Source organism: Pyrus communis, chromosome 16, assembly GCF_963583255.1.
Source record: "Pyrus communis chromosome 16, drPyrComm1.1, whole genome shotgun sequence".
Classification (NCBI taxonomy): Eukaryota; Viridiplantae; Streptophyta; class Magnoliopsida; order Rosales; family Rosaceae; genus Pyrus; species Pyrus communis.
Genome location: NC_084818.1, coordinates 2,773,819 through 2,789,081, shown reverse-complemented (window position 1 = coordinate 2,789,081; position 15,263 = coordinate 2,773,819). Strand labels below are relative to the sequence as shown.

Below are 15,263 nucleotides of genomic sequence, written 5' to 3'. Positions count from 1 at the left end.
ATTTATAATCCAAAGTCAAAGCACTTCAATCTTCAGACTTTGGCGAACTTTATATATTCCGTACTCTCAAGACACGAATCGAAATTTGACACACGAAGCATGAGAGAAACAAAGTGGGGAAACCCTATTTCTCAAGAGTAAAAATTAACTCTAATTTTCTCTATTTAATACCAATGGTTTCATGGGTTTATATAGAATCCAATTTCTACTTATCAAAGAGATGTAATTTTTCATCTATAAGTATACATCACTTATCAAGGGAATACAACTAAACAACATAACCTTTCCAAGAAATTGGTTAACAATATTTTTCATTCAATTATTAAAATTATATACTATAATATATAATATATAATTTCCAACAATCCCCCACATGAATGAAAAATTAGGAAGAATTTGAGAGTACAGGCGAACAAGAGATGCATCGGGAGAGGTGTCTTTTGGACTTGAACCTACCCTAGTGAATAATTATCGGATTTACTTGGTGACGCAGTGAATATAGAATCTTGAACTGTTCATCGCAGTAGTAAACCGAGACAATAAGCAACACACATCACTAATCCTAATATATTCCGGTTCATACGGTTGTGTTCATTTTGATCCTGAACAAATCCCTGATTCATGAGAGCTTTAGAGAATTTAGTCATCTCATACTCATAGAAGCGACCCACTTCTACTCTCACATAGGTGACCACTGATTAAGAATATTCTGCTTTATTCCTCTTATTTATAAGATATCACTGTCATTAAGTATAAATATACAACCTAAAACGTCTGCAAACAACACACTTCTTCCACCATAGGAATGAGGCATATAGTGTGTTAACTTCTTTGAATCATGCCCAACCAGTTTGCCTATTGAACTTAGACCATGGGATCTCTAATCAACTAAGTTAGGTTTTCACTCGGCTGATTCATTAGTTATGTTAGCTTTAGCCTCATTCCCTTCGATGATCAACTTACTCTCTAATCAAACCTTTAATAATTGGATCCATTACTAGGTTGACTATTTCAATGGTGTGCACAATCCATCTGATGAAATTATATTTCATATGAGAGTAGTTGTTTCTCAATTTCAAGTCCTCAAAAGTATATATATGTTGGGACTTTTGTAAGTAATTTGCTAACACTAGGAAGTAGACTTCCCCCACATTTAATGTATTTGTAAGAAGGTCTCTAACTCTTCATACCTTAAAGTTAATCATTATAAGATATAACTGCTTTTTATTCTCTCTCTTTTAATAAACAAATTACTCTTGACAATTTGGACATCGTGTTTAGCCCTTACTCGGCTAAATTATCACAAAGTACATTTCTCTAGCCTTAAGGCTGTATTCAATTCCATTATTGATTATGCCTTTGCATATCCACCTATATGTACTTTGACTTTAAATTATCAAAATTCAATTAGCCAGCATTATTGAATTCATAACATGTCCATTGATATTCTTGCTTAATAAGCATCATCATGTCTAATTTAATTATGTATGCTTACTCAATAAGCATCAATTTCAGTGCCTCATCATTCCTTTTACGAAGACCCTCACACTTTCAGTGTATACTTTGCAAAAGAATTGGCCTTGGTTTTATCCATGACTAACATGGCTTATGAGCAAAACTCATTTTTGTAGTGCCTTCACATGTTACTCCTTTATCAGGAAGTGCTCATCATTCTATAAATGTGCTAATTCAATCAATGAGTTTGTAGATTATATAGCCTATATCCTTAGATGCCCAGCCACAACATTAAAGATTGCATTATGATCTTGTAGCTAATTGGGAAACAAAAACTCAAATATTCATGTTTCCGTATCACTATGGCTTTGAAGCCCTCACATATCTGTAGTATACAACCACAAGTTTTGTGTCATATGTATACTAACATAAGATTCTCTTTCGCAAAGAAAGAGGCTACACAACCGCTAACAGAGATTTACTTCCTCAATTTAAAATGCAACTCGTTTTTTGTGCTACTCTGCAGAACCAAACTCATAAACCCATAAGCAGTTATTGATTATGCCCAACTACATTATGCACATTGCCAAAGTAGTTAAGTCGTTCTTACGTATAGACTTAAGGGTTGCAATCCTTACCAATACTCAACAAGAAGATACGAAAACTTTAATCGTAGAAAAATATGCCCAGTTAATGAGATGCATCATATTCATATGAATAAATCAATCCATATATATCACACACACATTGGTCGAATGGGAATGAATTTCCAGGCAACCATTATATTTCATTTCTATCGCCTATGACTTGTGATAAGTAACCTCCAGTGCATTTAGGATATAAATATTTATTATTGATCTTTGAAATTAAGAAATTTATCCATAAGACATATCACACAAGTCATGCAATTCATGCTTTCAAGATAACTTGCAGACACATATAGATGTAAGCATGCATATACATACCAGATCCAAATTACCTAAGCAAACTACTCACGCCTTTTCATCAAGTGCTGCATTGCCCAAAAAGTTATAATTTTAAATTTTATCTTTTCAAAAAGAAACAAGCAGTTGATTGACACCGCTCCATACGGATAATACCACAACATCATCCAACCCAATCATCAAGACTAAATCAGAGATTAAAGTCTTAATTGCATCAATTCTAGGCTTCACATCAAATACAACACCATATGTTGTCCAAGACTTTTAAAGCCACAACTTTAAACTCTCAATATGAGAATCGAGAACATTCATATTTCCGATTGTTCCATAGGGATAAATTTTATATCTTTAGATTGTTGGAGCAATATTGGAAAATATGAAAAATAATAATATAATTCCAATGATAATAATCACAAAGAAATTCACAACATCAATTATATATGAGATTAATATAAACAACTAGAAAGAAAGTTAGAATAACTGACAAACTTGGAGATCGAGGCTTGCATAAATGCAATGTCTTAAAGATAGAATTTCGCCCCTACTCTAGTGCTTGTAGTTCGGTAGACGTCCATCTCCCAGGATTCAACAATCTATAATCCGAAGTCAAAGCACTTCAATCTTCGGACTCTGGCAAACTTTATATATTCCGTACTCTCAAGACACGAATCGAAACTTGACACACGAAGCATGAGAGAAACAAAGTGGGGAAACCCTATTTCTCAAGAGTAAAAATTAACTCTAATTTTCTCTATTTAATACCAATGGTTTCATGGGTTTATATAGAATCTAATTTCTACTTATCAAAGAGATGTAACTTTTCATCTATAAGTATACATCACTTATCAAGGGAATACAACTAAACAACATAACATTTCTAAGAAATTGGTTAACAATATTTTTCATTCAATTATTAAAATTATATACTATAATATATAATATATAATTTCCAACAGTGTCTCTCTCTCACTTTTATCCGTCTCTATGTTGAACTCGAAGAGATGAAGTCACGAAGTCAAACAACACGAAACGACGAAATTAATATCAGTCATCTCCTCCGTTTGACTCAGACTCATATTTGCAGAGTTGACGATTCTTGATAGTCGACATTTTTACCTTGGGTTTTAAGGTATTATGTTTTAAGGATTTAGGATTGAAAATAAATTAGGGTTCTCTAGATTTAGGAATTTTGTTGGGTTCTTGAATCTTGACCTACATTGAGTTCCAATTCAAAATCTTTTGTTGAATTGGATTTGAATCTATTGAATTTTTACCTTGGGTTTTAAGGTATTATGTTTTAAGGATTTAGGATTGAAAATAAATTAGGGTTCTCTAGATTTAGGAATTTTGTTGGGTTCTTGAATCTTGACCTACATTTAGTTCCAATTCAAAATCTTTTGTTGAATTGGATTTGAATCTATTGAATTTCGTTCTTCTGTTGAATTAAATTGATTTTGAATGCCTAGTTTCAAATTTTTTTAGGTTTAGTTATTTATATATGTCGTGTGATAGTTTCAATCTTTCATACTTGGTTCTGTTTCAGGATTGTGAATAATTTTAATTATGGTGTAGGGGATTTGCTAATTTTGTTGTTTGTGCGATTTGGTTGGGATTGCAGAGTGACTTGGGTTTCTTTGTTAATTAGGAGTGTGCAATATTCTTTTCTCCTAATTAGACTCTGTACTGGGCAAGGTTTACAAAGGTGAAGGAGATGTTACAGTGGTACTTACACCGATCTACATATTCTGTTATGAAAAAAAGAAGAAAAAAGAATGTAATTGGATGCGTAAATCTAGCCAGACCATCCCGTTGCATTTTAAAATAGGTCTTATTTGGTCCCTTCAAATTTGGAGCTGACTCGGTCCGTGCCCTCCCTTACATAAAACTCTCTATTCTCATATCTATTAAGTAAAAAAAGTAGTAAAAACTAAAATTGTAATTCAGTAACCCTCTAAATTCCCATAAAGTGCAAATTTCATCCTTATGCCACAATGTCATCGTCAACCATCATTTTTTCAAAGTAAAACAAGACCAGCCCTTATCATGTCAAAAAGGCCATATTTGACCGCCGGTAAAAAGCGGGAGACGCCACAAATTTACGACTAACATTCTTATTAATATATTGTATTACTCAACTTGTTTAATTCATGTTTATCTTAAACGGACAAGGATTTTTTTCGGATTCTCTTTTGATGATTCTTAAATCAATCAATCATATCTTTTGCGGTCACTTTTGGTTAAATACTATTTATATTTAATTTTAAATAAAAAGTTTTAAATAATTTCTATTCACATGATATACAATGAACGGATACGATTGATTGATCTTTCAAATCCCTTCATAGAATCCGGAGAGGATCCTATTTCATCTTAAACCAAGACAATTTGTCCCACCGAATACGTTGCCTACGCGTGTCTGACTGGACGTTGCCGTGGCACTCATTATCCATATTTTTGTGACGTACCACGCCTATTTGACTTGGCCAAACTTGCACCTTAGAGAAAATTTCTGGACCTTCGCAATCGCCAACAGTCGCACAACTCTGTCACCACATGTATTTGACGTGGAAATTAGTCACTCATCTCTGAAGCGTGCAGAAACCTAGGGCATCCAGCGGCAACACAGACAGCCCATCTCAACTCGTTTCTGAAGAGAGTTGACATTGCATAATTTATTTTATTAATAAGAAATACCGACGATAAATAAATAAATAAATCAAACAATTGTTTTGAGCTAAGTGAGACCAATGACATAGCTTTCCATGTGTGGCCGGTGGATCTGGGTTGCAGGTTTCATGACAAAAAAAACAAAAAAAAAAAAAAAAAAAAAAAAAACTCATCCCTCCCCCAATCTGTCATTGCTAGTCTTCTTGTTGACGTAAAGGGCTGTCTTGGCCTAAAACTATGACCTAGGATTTTTTGTTAGACTTCTTCCGAATATGTTTGGAAACAGTATTAGAAATGGAGTCCTTTGTATTAAAATAAACAAATATAAGGCTCGTTTGACAATGTTTTAAAAATAATTTCAAAACGTTTTTAGAAAAATGTTTGGTGTTTGAAAAATACTGAAAGTATTTTCTACAAGATGCACTAGTTATGCGATTCTTGTGTAAGCATTTCAAAAGCTTCTTCAAGATTCACTTATATTTTTGCAAAACATTAATTACCAAAATATTTTCTAAAAAAAACGTTTTTAATCATTTAAAAATCAGTTACAAAATAGCTCATAAATGTTTGTCTTTTTTACAGTAAAACATTCTTGGTTTACATAACTGAAAAACAATAATTTTTATGATTTATTTTGCATGTGTGTCTTTAGTTTGTAAAAATGTGAAAGGACTCCTTCTAGGAAACATCAAACAATGTCCCCCCCATAATATTTATTCGTTTTTGAAAAGAATCAGATAATGTTTCAGGTTTAGATTATCCTAATCTTATACAAACCAACTTGACCAAATCAGACTCTCAAGTTTGCTATAAATACACACCCTTGCCAAGCCAGCTTGTTCCATCTAAAAAAAAAACACAAGTATTCCGTCTTTCAAACACACACAGCACAAAGCAAACAGAGAAAGCAGTACACTTCAGAAAAAAAACACAGAGCTAGTGTCAGAAATATTATGGGTAAGGGAGGCCAATCGATTAATGGAGTGGCTAAAGAAGCCAAACCTGTTGAGCAAGAAAACATGGCTGCTTGGCTTGTTGATTTCAACACCATCAAGATCCTACCTTTCGAGCTCCCCAGTATGGGTATTTACTTCTCTCCATTCTTTTAAATTCCTCGTTATTTTTTTTCGGTTTTTAGTTTTCATCGTTGTAGTGATGCTAACATGTTGCTTCCCTGTTCTCTTGGGATTTCTTACTTTTAGGACCCAATGATGTCCGGATTTGGATTAAGGCTGTCGGCATTTGTGGAAGCGATGTTCACTACCTCAAGACCATGAAATGTGCGGATTTTGAGGTCAAGGAGCCAATGGTAATCGGACATGAGTGTGCTGGGATCGTAGACGAAGTTGGGAGCGAGGTGAAGCATCTGGTGCCTGGTGACCGGGTGGCGGTTGAGCCCGGTATCAGTTGCTCACGGTGTCAGCAGTGCAAAGGAGGGCGGTACAATCTTTGCCCCGACATGAAGTTTTTCGCCACCCCACCGGTTCATGGTTCCTTGGCAAATCAGGTATAAATTTCGACTTTCTCAACTTTTTTGACATATGAATTCTATGGCATCAGGACCGTATATAATGACCATCTGTTTTAACAGATTGTGCATCCTGCGGATCTATGCTTCAAGCTGCCAGAGAATGTGAGCTTGGAGGAAGGGGCAATGTGTGAGCCCTTGAGTGTTGGAGTTCATGCATGTCGGCGAGCCAATGTTGGTCCCGAAACAACTGTTCTGGTAATCGGAGCTGGGCCTATTGGTCTCGTTTCAGTTTTGGCCGCTCGTGCTTTTGGGGCACCAAGAATTGTCATCGTGGATATGGATGACCAGCGTTTAGCCATGGCAAAGTCTCTTGGCGCTGATGGCACTGTAAAAGTTTCTACAAAAATGGAGGATATAGATGACGAAGTTGCCATGATTAAAGAAGCCATGGAATCCGAAGTGGATGTAACCCTTGATTGTGTGGGTTTCAGTAAGACCATGTCGACGGGTCTCAAGGCCACTCGCTCCGGCGGCAGAGTCTGCCTTGTCGGAATGGGACACGGCACGATGACAGTGCCTCTCACTCCAGCTGCTGCCAGGGAGGTTGATGTGGTTGGAGTTTTCCGGTACAGGAACACATGGCCACTTTGCCTCGATTTTTTGAGAAGTGGGAAGATCGACGTGAAGCCGCTTATTACTCACCGGTTTGGATTTACCGAGAAGGAGGTGGAAGAAGCCTTTGCGACTAGTGCTCGTGGGGGTAACGCCATCAAAGTCATGTTTAATCTTTAGAAAATTAAGTTACTATATATCGGATTCTTTGAGACAAGTTGTAATGGTTCGGAAATCTTAGGTGAAAATTATCTACAGTTTTTTCCTTTTTTTTTTTGGACAAAGTTCTGGTTTCTACTGTTGGGGAAGCTGTATGATAGAACCCAAGCTTGTTCATGTACAGAGTTGTAAATTGTTTTATTTTACATTATTTCCTTCAAGAAATATGAACTATGTAATGTTACATTATACTGAGAGGTTCTTCAATCAATATGACATTTTTTTAAACAAGTTGTGTTTATTTAACACAAGGCCTCAGTCGCACACCTTTGGAGCATACGTAAGTATTACAAGCGCACAATCGAGATCAATCCTTGTACATTTATTTTATGTGTGGAATCTCTGTATCTTATCAATCCAAACCGGGCAACTTAAGATGAAAGCCTTCGTTGCTTTAGTTGCAAGTTATCCTTTTTCTTTCTCTTTTTCACCCCAAGGCAGTTTCTTTTACTTTTTCACCCTAAAGTTCTAAACCCTAATATTAGTGAAGCCAGATGAAAATAGGTGACAATACAATCTCTTTTTTTTTTTTTCTTCAATTGATTATATAAACATTTTGTGAATATTAAACTTATTGGTACAAGTGTTTTAGCAAAAAAAAGTAGGTCATATATGTTGCCACGTCCTTAGAAGCTAACAAAGTATTTGACAAAGTTGAGTTTTGAGGTTAAGTGGTACAAAAATGAATTTCAAAGGGAACAAAGTGAAACTCAAACGATAGCTTAGGATTTATTTTTTTCTTTTTTTTTTTTTTGGGGGCAAAAAACGATAGCTTAGGATTAATATCAATAATTAAGCCATCAAAATATTCATCTTATAAAACTATAAGAACTTTAAAAATTAATCATCTATAAATTAAACATAACCGCTATCAATCTTTATCAATTTTCTATGGGCAGTTCGAATATTGCAAATGGGCTATTCTCCCAAATTGAGAGTTCTTTATTTAAGATGTCGCCCGAGGTACATGACGAAAAACAAACCAAAGACTCTCTTACATGATATATTACACACATAAATCTAAAAAACTCTCATATCTATCACGTAAAAACATAATAAAAACTACAAATGTAAATTTAATAACCCTCTAAATTCCCATATATTGCAAATTTCATCCTCGTGCCACAATGTCGTCCTCATCCATGTCGAGGTCAACTATCATTTTTATAAAGTTAAACAACACCAGCCCTTATCATGTCCAATAGGCCTTACTAATTTAAGGTTTTTTTTTAGTAAAAATGGTTTTTGAGATTTGCATAACACATAACTTTGGTTTCTGAGACTTAAAATCAATAGAAGTGGTCCTTGAGATTGTTCACCATCTATTATTTTGGTCATTCTGTTAAAAAAATCCGTTAAGTTGAGGGCATAACACATAACTTTGGTCCCTGAGATTTGCATAACACATAATTTTGATCCCTGAGATTTGCATAACACATAACTTTGGTCCCTATGATTATCCATCATCCATCATTTTGGTCATTCCATTAAAAAGCTCAAGGACCACTTAACAAAGTTTTTTAATGGAATGACCAAAATAATGGATGATGGACAATCTCATGAACCATTTCTATTGATTTTAAATCTGAGGAACCAAAATTATGTATTATGAAAATCTCACAAACCACTTTGGATTAAAAGCCTTAATTTAATCACGGGTCCAAAGCGGAAGAGGTCACAAAAATACGATTAAACTTTTAGTAATATAGTATTATTCAACTACTTTAACTCATGTCTGTTTTAACTTTACGTAATTTGTCCCACAGAGTTGTCTAAACAAAAATATATTATCTTGCCAACGCATGTCCTACTGGACGTTGACGTGGCACTCATTATTCATATTTGTGAAGAACCACGCCTCTTTGACTTGGCTAAAATCGCACTTCAAAGAAATTTCTAGACATAATTCTAACGTGGAAATTAATTACTTATCTTTGATGCGTGGAGAAACCTAGGGCAGCCAGCGGCAACACAGAGAGCCCATCTCAACTCGTTTCTGTTAAACAGTTGACATTGGATCATTTATTTTATTAATTAGAGATACCGACGAAAAATAAAATAAATAAATCAGACAGATGATTTGTTATAATTATGATACAACCAACTTTATTTCCACTGGCAAAATTAAGTATTTCATAATCTAATATTCATGGAATAATGGATCGTCTAAAAATGAGTATGGGTGACTCGGAATAACATAATCTGTGTTTAAGCAAAAATTTAAAATTGCGATAAATGAAAATTAAGAAGAAGTCATAATAAAATCGACATGACGAGCTAATAGTTTTTTTTTTTTTTTGTTTTAGCGCAATCAAAAAATATCACACGTTTTTTATATTTTAAAATTCAATAAAATTAATTAACATGTTTATTATTTTTTAAAACAATAAAACATATGTTAAAAATATTATTGGATTAAAATTTTAAAAAATAAAATGAGTATATAAGGTACTCACTAGTGATTACCTAAGGGCATACTTTGGATGCGGTCCTTAATGTTTAACATTCTTTGACTAAAACCTTAATAGTTTTCAAAGTTTGATCAAAGTCCCTTGACTTTGTACACCTCATTATATTACTATTAATATTTTTATTTTTGTAGTTTTGGCATTAATTATTTGATGAAGTTCCTCATTATAGAAACGGTTGCAATAAAAAAATTCATACATTTTGATTGAATAAATGGATAAAAACTATGTAACAATAAGAAATAATAAATGGCAAAAGAATGTATCCATAGTGTTAAAAAAATTGGTACATTTTGCAATAAAAATGATACATTTCACATATAACAAAGTGGTACATTAATAAAGAAGAATGGGTACATTATAAATAAATTAGGGTACAAATAAAAAATTAAAAAAATATGAATACAAATGAATTTTTAAAAATATGGGCGCTAAAAGAAATTAATATATGGGTACAAATTAAAACTAAAAAGAAAATACTACAAATTTCTAAAAAATGTTGCAAATTAAAAGTAGGTACAAACTAAAAATATAAATATATGATACAAAATTTAGCCATAAAACATAAATATACCATATGTAATTTTTCTATCGTTGACTAAATATACAATATCATGTAACAATAAACACATGGGTACAAATACAAATAAAACTTTTAAAAAATATGGGCACAAAAAGAAACTAATATATAGGTACAAATTAAAAATGAAAAGAAAATTGGTACAAATTAAAAAAAGTTTGCAAATTAAAAATAGGTACAAACTAAAAATAAAAATATATGATAAAAAATTTAGCCATAAATATGGATATACTAATTGTAACATTTTTAACACTAAAGGAATATATTTTAAAATAAAAATATTTTATTATTCAAATAATTAATGATGTTATTAATACTCAAGGACCTTGATCAAAAATTGAAAATGAATAAGATTTTAATCAATATAGTAGTAAAATGAAAGATGTGAACCTAATTTCTCCTTACCTAAGTTTTTGTTTTTTCGAACCGTTAAGAAGAATTTATGCTATATGATCTCATTTATCCAATAAGGATTACTTCCAAATATGTTTTTTTTTTGGCTATAATCCTTATCTTATTTTATCTTAATTTGTGTTTAATACTACTCATACTACTCGTCTACCTACTCGCAATTCCAATTCCATGTGAGGTCCACCATGGGAATAATAGGGACGGTTGCTATGTTAATATGACTCTGCATTACGTGGCACCCATTCAGCAGTTCCATAATATCCGTTAATCCTATTTTAAGTCGTAAAAAGACCCCTTTCGAATCTTCTACTCAACTTAAAACTCCGCTAATTCCAACTAACTCGCTAAATCGAGACGAAATCTTTCGGACAGTTTGAAAATTAGTTACTCATGAGACGTAGGAAGTTAAGCTCCCCATATCAGATTTCATGCACATATGAAGTTATGTGACGATAGTACTCCAATTTGACCACAAATTGAGACGTGAGAAGGTTAAGAAAACCATAGAATTCAAAATTTTTTTTTTGGTCTAGCGATAGATATTTTTAGATCAGGTGTTAGATTAGCCAATGAAGGAGTTCAACCCACAACGTTATGCAATGACTCAACACTTTTCCACCATTGTGGTAAAGGACCACTTGCCATAGAAATAGATTAATACGCAGTTGGTTTAAAATACTTTTACGTGCAAGAATCCTAGATGAGTAAGGAGTTTCTCACCTGCAGAAAAAGTTAAGACAACTACAGTTTTAGATATAGATGTGATTGGTTTGAAATACCTCCACGTGTGAAAGTCCTAGATGAACAAGGAGCTTCTCTCCACTAAGATACTAATTCCCAATCTCAGTGAAATATGGATACGTTGTAACAGAAGCAAGAGTATCCAAAAATAGATAGGATGTTTACGGATATACATTAAATAAGGACTAAAACTATATATAGCGGTAGCAAATCGAAACTTGACCAAATCAGAGTATAGATTTATAAGGTTACAGGAGCACCGATCTTATTTCTTCACAGGATTGATATAAATACTATCGCTAGGGCACTCTTTTTTACATCAGAACAATAATCTTTTTCTTTCAAACACAGAGAAAAAAAAAAAAGCAAAAATACAATGGGGAAGGGAGGCAAGTCGACTAACGGAGATGCCAAAGATGGTGAACAAGAAAACAAGGCTGCATGGCTTCTTGGTGTTAACAACCTCAAGATCCAGGCTTTCACTCTCCCGAGTCTTGGTATTCATCCATCTCACTCGCTACAATTGATCTTTTGATTCCACAATTGTTTTTTGTTGTTTTTAGTTTTCATGTCAAATTATGTATCATCGCTTTGGCTAACATCTTGCTCCCTTGTTTTCTGGGGATTTCTTTAATTTTAGGACCCAATGATGTTCGAATTAAGATCAAAGCCGTCGGCATTTGTGGAAGCGACGTCCATTACCTCAAGGTTGTTATTCCTTCCATGTATATTTCCCCGTTTTGATGTTTATTGATTGTAATTAACCTCCCTTGTTCTAAATTTTATTTTTGGAAAATTTTCAGACCATGAAGTGCGGGGATTTTGAAGTTAAGGAGCCAATGGTGATTGGTCATGAGTGTGCTGGGATCGTAGACGCAGTTGGGAGCGCCGTGAAGCATCTGGTTTCTGGCGATCGTGTGGCATTAGAGCCCGGCATCAGCTGCGCAAAGTGTCACCAGTGCAAAGGAGGCCGCTACAATCTTTGCCCGGACATGAAGTTTTTCGCCACCCCACCGGTTCATGGTTCCTTGGCGAACCAGGCAAAATATTCGCACAACTACAAAATTTCAACTTTTATTATATGATCCGAACATAACGTTGTAGTTTAACAGTGTTTCATACTATGAACCCGTTTGATAATCATGTTTTTTTACAGATTGTGCATCCTGCGGACTTGTGCTTTAAGCTTCCGGAGAATGTTAGCTTGGAGGAAGGAGCAATGTGTGAGCCCTTGAGTGTTGGGGTTCATGCCTGTCGGAGAGCCAATGTCACTCCAGAAACAAATGTTCTCATCATCGGAGCAGGGCCGATCGGGCTGGTATCCGTGCTATCTGCTCGTGCTTTCGGGGCGCCGAGAATTGTCATTGTGGACGTGGATGATCAGCGTCTAGCTATGGCAAAGTCTCTTGGTGCCGATGAAACCGTCAAAGTTTCAACAAAAGCCGAGGATTTGGATGACGAAGTTGCCAAGATTAAAAAAGCCATGAAATCCGAAGTGGATGTGACCTTTGATTGTGTAGGTTTCAACAAAACCATGTCGACAGCTCTCGCAGCCACTAGTCCCGGCGGCAAAGTCTGCCTCGTCGGAATGGGACACAGCATTATGACTGTCCCTCTCACTCCTGCTGCTGCCAGGTATAGATTTTGTCCACTACGTGTCTGTTTTTCCTATCTTTTTCTCGATAAGGATCGATTCCCTTCTTGTCCTAGTCAACAAATTTATTAGGGCGTTATAGCTAGGTCATGGAGTGCGTTTGCAAATTTGGTCTTATTTTTCCATCTTATCAACCCCTTCTTGTCCTATGTCAACAAATATATTAGGGCATTGTTGCTAGGTCATGGAGGGCGTTACGATTTTGGTATTATTTTTCTTTCTTTTCTGGATAAAGATCGACCGTTTTCTAATTCTGCGTCAACAAATTTATTTAGGGCACACTATAAATCAAAGTGTGAGTTTACAAATTTGGTCGTATCTAATATTTTTTTTTTTTTCCTTATGTGTTTGAACACAGGGAGGTGGATGTGGTTGGAATTTTCCGATACAAGAACACATGGCCGCTTTGCATCGAGTTTCTGAGAAGCGGGAAGATTGACGTGAAACCGCTTATTACTCACCGTTTTGGATTTTCCCAGAAGGAAGTGGAAGATGCCTTTGAGACCAGTGCTCGTGGAGGCAATGCCATCAAAGTCATGTTTAATTTGTAAAGACACTGCAAGTTTTGTTATCTAATTACTAGTTATAACTCAATAAGCAAGTTTATTGGCCCAAAGGAGGTCAATAAACAAGTCCAATCGTATGGTTTCATGCATAATGTTTTATAGTATGACTTATACGGACTTCCCTTTTGTTTGTTTGGTTTTTTTTTTTTTTTTTTTTTTTTTTTTTCTTTCTTGGGTTGTTCTATAACGATGAAGTTTAACAAAAAGATTCACTTACAAATTTACCAAATCTTTGGCATTATTGCAAGGAAAATGATAGAGAGACAGTCTTATTAGAAACATATTTTGTGACTCCAATCATCACCTGTCATAATTTAATTTCCTTTTTAAGGAATTCAATCATCACCTGTCACATCATAGAGAAAAACTTGTGTCGGGCATGGTTTGCTACTAGATTTTGCTGAGTGGCACTACAATCCACTCAAAATTCGCAATGTGGCAAGTTTTAAATATAATCATTTATCATTCTTTTTAAGATTCTCATACTTATTTTTTGTATTAATTAATATACAATCAATCTAATGGTTAACTTTTTTATTCTTTTCCCCATTTTTTCTTCTCAAATATTCCATCCGTTTGTGTTTTGCTGGACTCTTCACTTCTTTCCATCTGCCATTTTTTTGTTCATTTCCCCATCTTTATTCACTTGCTGAAGTAAGGTGGCTTATAGTGTAGGGATATGCACACTTTGAAGTTTGTTCAGTTGCTAAATGATAATTTCTATGTATCACGCTATCAGCTTCTACTGCTTTAAAATGGGCACGGCATGCTTTCTTTAACGTGCAGGGCTCTCTTGATCCAACCAAGAGAGGGGAAATCGGGACTCATGGGTAACATATGAACCCTAATATTAGACTAACATACTAACGAAAACAAATAAACAAAATTAGACTAACATATTAACCCTAATATGCCTGTATATAAATCAACTACTATATAATTAAATAAATAAACTTACAGATTTTTAATTTCTTCCCATGATAAAAGTTGGAGAAAGTGATCTTTTTAAGATTTAGGATTTCCTTTTAAGAAAAGCAAGAGAAAAAACTGGGAGAGAGGGAGAAGTGGAAGATCAGAGAAGAAGGTGAAGAGTTCGGGGAAAAAAAACACACAGAGGGAACATTTTCATGGTGTATATCAGTTAGTAGAAAAAATAATTATAATAATCTTAAATATAAAAGAATGAAACATATTATTTTAAAACTTGTTGCGTAACGAGTTTTGAGTAAATTGTAGTGCCATTCAGCAAAATCCAATAAAAAACTAAGTCCCACACAAATTTTTCTTTCATAATAGGGAACACTATCCAAATCAAACGAGACGTGACTGCTGTTTTCAGCAGGAACCACGAAAAAGAATAAGAACATGAGAACTTTCAAAACAAGATGGTTCGTGTCCCCCACAACTTACCTACTCGATCAAAAAATGAAAAAAAAAAAAAAAAAAACATTCTTACCTACTACTCGTTAGATCAG

General features: G+C 34.3%; 2 protein-coding genes across 2 annotated transcripts; both read left to right on the top strand.

The window, feature by feature from the left end:
- Window positions 1-5,828: 5,828 nt before the first annotated feature.
- LOC137720104 (sorbitol dehydrogenase-like) lies at window positions 5,829-7,564 on the top strand. Its single transcript, XM_068459117.1, has 3 exons — window positions 5,829-6,149; window positions 6,269-6,573; window positions 6,658-7,564. The coding sequence occupies exons 1-3, from the start codon at window positions 6,020-6,022 to the stop codon at window positions 7,327-7,329; spliced, it is 1,107 nt and encodes a 368-aa protein (XP_068315218.1). The 5' UTR covers window positions 5,829-6,019; the 3' UTR covers window positions 7,330-7,564.
- Window positions 7,565-11,788: 4,224 nt separating this feature from the next.
- On the top strand, window positions 11,789-13,937 carry LOC137720105 (sorbitol dehydrogenase-like). The gene is made up of 5 exons (XM_068459118.1): window positions 11,789-12,065; window positions 12,209-12,276; window positions 12,372-12,608; window positions 12,725-13,203; window positions 13,581-13,937. The coding sequence occupies exons 1-5, from the start codon at window positions 11,945-11,947 to the stop codon at window positions 13,771-13,773; spliced, it is 1,098 nt and encodes a 365-aa protein (XP_068315219.1). The 5' UTR covers window positions 11,789-11,944; the 3' UTR covers window positions 13,774-13,937.
- Window positions 13,938-15,263: the final 1,326 nt, after the last annotated feature.

Coding starts and splice junctions, on each gene's coding strand:
- LOC137720104 (XM_068459117.1), top strand. CDS start 6,020: ATGGGTAAGGGAGGCCAATCGATTAATGGAGTGGCTAAAGAAGCCAAA. Junction 6,150..6,268: donor TTTCGAGCTCCCCAGTATGG/GTATTTACTTCT, acceptor TCTTACTTTTAG/GACCCAATGATGTCCGGATT. Junction 6,574..6,657: donor ATGGTTCCTTGGCAAATCAG/GTATAAATTTCG, acceptor CTGTTTTAACAG/ATTGTGCATCCTGCGGATCT.
- LOC137720105 (XM_068459118.1), top strand. CDS start 11,945: ATGGGGAAGGGAGGCAAGTCGACTAACGGAGATGCCAAAGATGGTGAA. Junction 12,277..12,371: donor GCGACGTCCATTACCTCAAG/GTTGTTATTCCT, acceptor GAAAATTTTCAG/ACCATGAAGTGCGGGGATTT. Junction 12,609..12,724: donor ATGGTTCCTTGGCGAACCAG/GCAAAATATTCG, acceptor GTTTTTTTACAG/ATTGTGCATCCTGCGGACTT.